The 7,344-nt window shown below is 49.7% G+C and overlaps 1 protein-coding gene across 1 annotated transcript; it reads left to right on the top strand.

Annotated features, from left to right (window-relative positions):
* The first annotated feature begins 98 nt into the window (after positions 1-98).
* On the top strand, positions 99-7,008 carry NOA1 (nitric oxide associated 1). The gene is made up of 7 exons (XM_068137335.1): positions 99-1,086; positions 1,768-1,932; positions 2,812-3,008; positions 3,846-3,977; positions 4,347-4,463; positions 5,436-5,553; positions 6,124-7,008. The coding sequence occupies exons 1-7, from the start codon at positions 99-101 to the stop codon at positions 6,327-6,329; spliced, it is 1,923 nt and encodes a 640-aa protein (XP_067993436.1). The 3' UTR covers positions 6,330-7,008.
* Positions 7,009-7,344: the final 336 nt, after the last annotated feature.

Below are 7,344 nucleotides of genomic sequence, written 5' to 3'. Positions count from 1 at the left end.
AACGGCGCACGCGCGCTCCGGGCGCGTCACTGCCCAGGAGCCAGCGCGGCGATTGAGAGCGCGTGCGCGGTGCCCTGCCGGCGCTGCCGTGCACTGCCATGCACTGCCTGCGTCCCGCGCTCCTGGCCCGCCTGGCTCGCTCCCGGCCATGGGCCCCGCTCTTGCGGCGTGGGGCGGCAGTCGGTGGGGAGGAGGAGCGCTTTGTCTTCCCCGAGTATGAACCGGAGCCTAGAAAGACAGCGGCGGCAGCGGCGACAGCTGCGACAGCGGCGTCCCGCCGGGAGCGGGAGCCGGGCCGGGAACGGCGGGAGCCGGGCCGGGAACGGCGGGAGCCGGGCCGGGAACGGCGGGAGCGGGGCTCCTTGTCGGCGGCGAGGCGGCCCAATCCCTCGGTGCCGCCGAGCGGCGTGAGCTGCTTGGGTTGCGGGGCCGAGCTGCAGTGCCGCGACAGCGCGGCGCCGGGCTTCATGCCGGCAGAGAAGTACCGCAGCCTGTCGGACGGCTCGGATGGCGTGGCGGTGCTGCGGAACGCCGTCTGCCAGCGATGCTGGATGCTGTCCCACCACAGCCAGGCGCTGGGGCTGCGGCTGCCGCCCGAGCAGCACCGGCTGGTGGTGAGCACCGCTCTGCGCCGCCCGCTTCGCCACGGTCGTGGTCCTCTCCTCCTCTACATTCTCGACCTGCTGGAGCTGCCCGACCCAGTGCTGCCTCAGCTGCAGGGGCTGATGAGCCCAGACGTCCCTGCCGCCGGGCTGCTGGTGGTGGGCAATAAAGTGGACTTGCTGCCCGCCGACGCCCCCGGGCACCTGGGGCGGCTGCGGGAGCGGCTGACGGCCGCCTGTGCTCAGGCCGGCCTGCGCGCGTTTCCGCTGGTGGACGTGCGGCTGGTGAGCGCCAAGACGGGCTTCGGCCTGGAGGGGCTGGTCAGCCGGCTGCAGCGGTCCTGGAAGTGTGCCGGCGATGTCTACCTGCTGGGTGCCACCAACTCCGGGAAGTCCACGCTCTTCAACACCCTGCTGCGCTCCGACTACTGCAAGTCCCGTGCCCCTGACATCGTCAACAGAGCCACTGTATCCCCGTGGCCAGGTCAGAGACAGCGCTCATCCCGTTGCGGTGGAGTCACATGCGGTGTTGGGCATTCTGAGGCCGGCTAGATTCGGGCCTCCTGCAGGGCAACCCTCAGCCACCCCTGGGACCGGAGGACTTGTCACCAAATCTGCACACTATCTTGATGCCTCCTCATTGTGGGCAATAGGCTTCAGGGCTGTGCCGTTCTTCAAATTGTTACCTTCCTCAGGGTGATAAGGTTGGGTGGCATGCATGGAGAGTACTGCAAGTCTCAAGGGGGCTGATAAACCAGAGCTAGCTTGTGTTCAGTAGGGACAATACCCAATCTGTGTGCTCTCCCATCTCCCTGCCGGAGGTGCTCTCATGTTTAGAGAGACCCAGAGGTGGCTACTGAGCACCTGTAAAACATTTGGAGGGCAAGCCAAGCTGCCTGGAGTGTGTTAAGTCAGTCTTAGTACCACTTTGAGACTCAATTCATCAAACTGTAGGTGAAAGCAGATCTCAAGCGGGTGGGGTCTGAGTTCCACTACCCTGACTGGGGATGCTCAGACTTCAAGGGAGCAGCTGTAGTTCTACCTCCAGCTTTGTGTCACTGGGTTTCACCCAGAAGTTGGAGAACCAATTCTTTTTTTCTTGTTCCTCTGAGCTTAAATGTGCCAAAGTAGTCAAGAGCCCAAACATTCATTCATTGTTTTCCAGGAACAACATTGAATCTGTTGAAATTTCCAATTATTAATCCTACGTGTGATAGAATATTCCGAAGGCAGGAGAGGCTGAAAGAGGAGGCAACTAAAACAGAAGATCAACTAAGCAGTGAAGAAAGAAAGTACCTTAATCACCTTAAAAAGCAAGGTTACTTAGTAGGTGAGTATTGCCTGACTAAAGATACAGCCTATCTGCCATGATGAAATTCTGCATTACAGATAGGACTCTAAATTAGTTTGGAGTTTGCTGAAATTCCCTCAGTTTGCTGTAGAATCCATTTTGGGTTTTGCAGTCAATTTCTTCCCACTTTGAAGGAACTCATTTCATTCAATTATGATAAGAATATGCTATCTATAATAGCAATAACATGTTTCCAAACTTGCTCTCAAGTAATTTTGAACAGTTTTTGTTCCCCTAGTAATGGGTCAAGACATCAAGTTCCTCTGTAAGTAGCATCATTAGCATTTCTTCCAAGTAGTTATTTTTCAGCTGGTGTCGTAGCACTGCAGGATTTTCCTCTGTGCAGCTCACTTCTCATCAGCACTCGCTAATCTAGTTCATACAGCTTGGTACTCTACACTGATACTGCGTTGTAGGCCATCTCTTGCTGCCAATTAAATAATCACATTTTGGCTGCCAGTCATAATGGTTGTACATCGTTTTAATATGTATCCAAAAGAGGGGATTGGCAGAAGATAGCTCTGATTTTGAAATAATTCTGTGTTTGACAGTCTAAGGCACTGAAAAAAGAAGGCAGACAGTGCTTTGCTATGAAACTTAATTAATGTAGTATCTGTGATCTGGATCCTGATAAGGTCTGAGAGTTTGAGGAGTGCTAAGCAAGAATTATAGAAGGTAATTCTTATCATCTTGACTTTTAAACATAAATTTCTAGCCACAAAGCATCTGTATCACCTTTATATTACCATTGTAATATAACCACCACAGCATCCCTTTTAAGCAAGGGAAGAGACAGGTGTCCAATTGAGGGAAAGGCTCTTTAAGTAATTACCAGGGAACCTTTCATTTTTAATCCAGGAAGAGTTGGAAGAACATTTCAACGTCAGAAGTCTACTACTGTGGTTGACTTTGACCCTGACATGCTCTCCTACAGCACAGATGAAGAGCCCACACAGTCTCCTAAGAAACATGAAGAAAAAGAGGACTTCACATACAACGAAGTGAAGGATGCTCGCTGGTGTTTTGACACACCAGGGATTATAAAGGAAAACTGCGTAGGTACTCTCTGGTGCTGTTTCAGGATGACTGGGTTTGGGAGGACTGTTTCGGGAGGAGGTTAATCCTCATGGCCAGATTGCTGCAAGCTTGTATTTGCATGATTGTGGCATGCATGGGGGCAGAGTAGGAAGCATTTCTGCTTGGGAAGGAGTCACCTTCAACCTACTGTTTCCTTCAAGACACTGCTTTCTGAACTTCTGTGCCTGGACATTGTTTCATAGCTGGGTTTGAACAGTGCTTCTGTAGAAAGTAGTTTGGCTGCTGTGGCTGCAGCACTGCTAGTTAAGTAACTGGTTTTTACGTAGACTTTGGAGAGCATCATTTCACTGAAACAGCTAAGTCAGTTAAGCCAGGAGATGGAAACAAAGAGAGGGCAGAGGAATTCAGGCATCAGGAATGTTTGGAAACCTGCACAAAGGGAAGAGCTCAGTTCACTGCTCAGGGTAGAGAGCAGGCTCATCATCCTGCAGTTTGAGTTGCCTCACACTGTGATCCAGCACTTTTCTCAGTGAGATAGCCTAAAGTGGTCTCCAGTGCTGCACATGGCTGTCATTCATGCTGAAACAGTAAATCTTGGGCAAGCTTGTTCCAGCCAGCCCCAAGATTCCCAAATCCATGGGCAAACATGCTGCTTGGTTATGGAGCCTGCATTGCCATGGAGACAAGTGACATCCTTATTTTCTGTTCCTCCCTTACTGCAGGGACCAGAGTCAAGGTTTTCTTTTAGACATCTTTCATGCTGCTCTACTTGATTTTTTTTTTTTTCCTCTGTCAGTATAATGTCCCTGTTGAAACCTCTGAAATGAGTCATGGCAGTACAATTTATTTTTCAGGTTTTGAATCTCCTGACAGAGAAAGAAGTAAAGCTGGTTTTGCCAACACAGGCCATTGTTCCACGGACCTTCATTCTTAAGCCAGGAATGGTCTTGTTTTTAGCAGCCTTGGGACGTGTAGACTACTTAGAGGTAAGGGAAGCAAGGGTTTGGTGAGCAGCTGCTTCATCTGTTACTGTAGTACCAGACAATAAAAGGCTTTCTGGGTTGCTTTCCCAGACCTTATCTTTGTTGCTTTTGAGATGATGAATCTTAATAAAATGCCACATAAGGTCAAAATGCCTTGGGATGGGCAGTTGCAGATGGAAGGTTTGATAGTTGTTACCAGTGTGCAGTAACCCTGGCTGCTCTGCAGTAACAGACAAGGACCTCTTGGACAAGGACAAGACATCAGTCAAAAAAGGTTTTCAACATACAGGAAAGAAACGGAGGAGGAGAGCACAATTCAGGGCTGCTTTTTTGTTCTTGGCAGTAACATCCTCCTCTTCTTGTTTATCTCAGGGTGAAAAGCCTGCCTGGTTTACTGTTGTGGCTTCTAACCTGTTGCCAGTCCACATTACTGCCCTGAGTAATGCAGATGCCCTTTACAAGAAACATGCTGGCCAAGATTTACTGAAGGTAAGAGAAGGTGCTGTCTTGGGCTTTTGGTTGCAGATAGGCAGGCTGTCCCACCTGGTGAAGTGTCCTGGCTGGGACATAATTGAAAGGGAAAACCCTCATGTGTCAGGACTTCTGCTGTGAAAGAGTGGAGATCTTCAGTGTGGAACAGTCTTGCACAGGCTGCACGGCTGCAGCTATGCTAGAAGAGAGTACCCAAGATGGTGTTTTCTGTGGAACTTCTGTCTCTAGCATTCAGGCTGGTAAGATTTACAGTGCTCTGCTCTCTGATGCTTGGCTTTTCTTCAACGGCTTTGAAGTGCAGGCAGCAACAAGGATATTTTCCAAGGCAAACCTTAGACTGGGCTTTCAGAACAGACTACAACCGAAAAATGTACTTTCCTTATTCTTTCCCTACTGGATCTTCTGCACATCCCTTCTTCATTTAGTGGTGTGACTTTTCCTTCATATTGCCACTATGTATCACTTGCAGATTGCTGGGGTACAGGGTGAGCTGTCCTTGCCCTGACATCTCCATTCCTGTGCACATGGAGAACAAATGATGTCACTTGCATCAAGACAGCTGGCTTGAGCCACTGGCTGGTTCCTGCAGTGGGCACTCCATCTTTGATCATCTCTCAACTGCCACTGGGTTGCTCTGGATGCCATCCTGATGCAGTTCTTGGCAAACCTGAAATAATTCCTATTGGACAATGCAAGCCAGCTCTTGCTTGGCTAGCAGCAGTGTAATGTCTTTATTCAGTATTCCTAAGGTTGGAAGAGACCTCAAAGATCATCGAGTCCAACCTGTCACCACAGACCACATGACTAGAGTAGGGAAGACACTACTGCCCACTGCAGGCTTGAACTCACGACCTTCCCATTAAGAGTCTGATGCACTACCAAGCTGAGCCACCCTGCTCACCCACTTGTGCCTTGCTTTTCAGTTTAGGGTAGGAGTGCTATTATCTTTTCTCTACGTTTTGATCTAAGGTTCCCATGGGTGGGGAAGAGCGAATGAAAGAGTTCCCCCACCTTGTTCCTCAGGACATTACACTGAAGGGAATTGGTACGACGGAGGCAGTTGCAGATATCAAGCTTTCCTCTGCAGGTAATTTAATGTTTCTTCATTTGTTTGCTTTGCAAGGTGTGCATCCTAGAAACATTGGTGGGAAGAGACTTTTGCAGGGATGAAGCCATCATATTTTCTGTTCAGAGCAGAACCAACATGAACCATGTGTCCCTGACAAAATCAGGGCAGCCATGCTTTTGTCCATCTGAGGCATAGCAACCTCTAAGAATGGAGATTGAAAAGCATGCTTGTACAGGATGACCGCATTGGAATACTTTATACTCTGTCTGCCATACAAATTCTCCAGCATCAGAAATGGCTGTGACACTGCCAGCTGTCCAGGTGAAAGGGCCATGGATTGAAAAACCTTATTGTGGTTTTGGTAGTTCCCACCATCCCTCTGAAGTTCACCAGGAAAGCTAAGATGTGGCTTTAGGTGCTGCCCTCTACTGGGAACGGCTTGGGTATTACCTTTGAGCTTGGTTTCTCAAGTCACTCCTGGGTAGCTCAGGTTTCTAGCCAGCATGGGAGGTGCTGAGTTTATGCCAGAACCCTCTTTCTTATCCTGGTGACTCATCTTGCTGACTGACTGTGTTTCTGGCTGTGCAGGCTGGGTGGCAGTGACAGCTCACGAAGAAGAGGAGGTGCTGCTGCGAGCCTACACTCCCCAGGGCACCGCGCTGGTGGTGCGGGAGCCTCCCCTTTTGCCGTACATCAGTGCCGTCAGAGGGGCCCGGATTGGACACAGTGCTGCCTACAGGACCAAAAGGCCTCCCTCACTGGTGGAGAACCTGAAAATCACTGGGAGGAGATAGCACTTGCCATTATGTGAGTAAGGCAGAAGACAGGACAGCCTCTGGAGAACTTTGTTGCTTATTGATATTCAAGAGAGCTTGGACTTCTTTTTAAAGGCAGACAAGGCACATATTTGAGAGCAGGCCTGGGGGAAACCTCAAGTCCACACCTGATCCAGTTTCTGAACTGAAGCCATTTTTAATGAGCTGAGTAGCTGGTACCTTGCTGTGAGAGGTTAAACAGCTTCTCCCTGGCACCTGTATCTACAAGCAAATCCCTTTAGCTGATCCCTCTGGAAATACAGGATGGAAGCTCACCTGCTTGCCCTGGGCTGGCTTTGGTGCTCTCAGAGTATGTCTTCTCTTGCAGACATGCTCTTGCAGGTCAGAAATCGTGACCTTGTTCTTGGAAGCTTTCTAAGTGTTTCCAGAGTTGAAAGAGGTGGAAGGAATGGGGGGGAGCAAGAAGTGGTCCATTGTGTGTGAGTAGTTCAACAACATAGACCTAAATCAGATACTTTCAGTCCTTCAGCATCTGGAGCAGATAAAGAGTGCAATGCTTTGGACACAAAAAGGTGAATTAATGAAAATCAGGTCTGTGTATGTACCTGAAGAGGAAATTTGTGCAACTCAATGCTTTGATTTGTTTTTTGTAGCTTGTGTAAAGGTTTCTGAAACTGAGGGTGTAGAATAAAGCTTTCAAAAGATACTTACTCCTTTGCATGCTTTTCAAGTCTCTGGCAGAGCACTTGTGTGGCCGTAGGCATCTGGCTAACCACAGGAACACTCAAGCAAGAAGGCCAGTGTTACAGTAAAGTGTGTCACACAGGTCTGACAGCCAAAGAGGTGAGGGTGCTGCAACTCCATCCTGCCAGGTCCTGCCATGAGCAAGGCTGAAGATGTATTCCTAGGGAGCACAGAGTGTGCATCCACGGCACATACATACAAGACTGACCACACAGATACAGCCCTTAATGCAAGCACTGCCAGCACCAGCAGCCTATACACACACATGAGCACACACATGACTGATGGA

Source organism: Melanerpes formicivorus, unplaced genomic scaffold, assembly GCF_026170545.1.
Source record: "Melanerpes formicivorus ecotype bairdi unplaced genomic scaffold, bMelFor1.0.p_v2 SCAF_4, whole genome shotgun sequence".
Lineage (NCBI taxonomy): Eukaryota > Metazoa > Chordata > Aves > Piciformes > Picidae > Melanerpes > Melanerpes formicivorus.
This window is presented reverse-complemented; position numbering and strand designations above follow the sequence as displayed.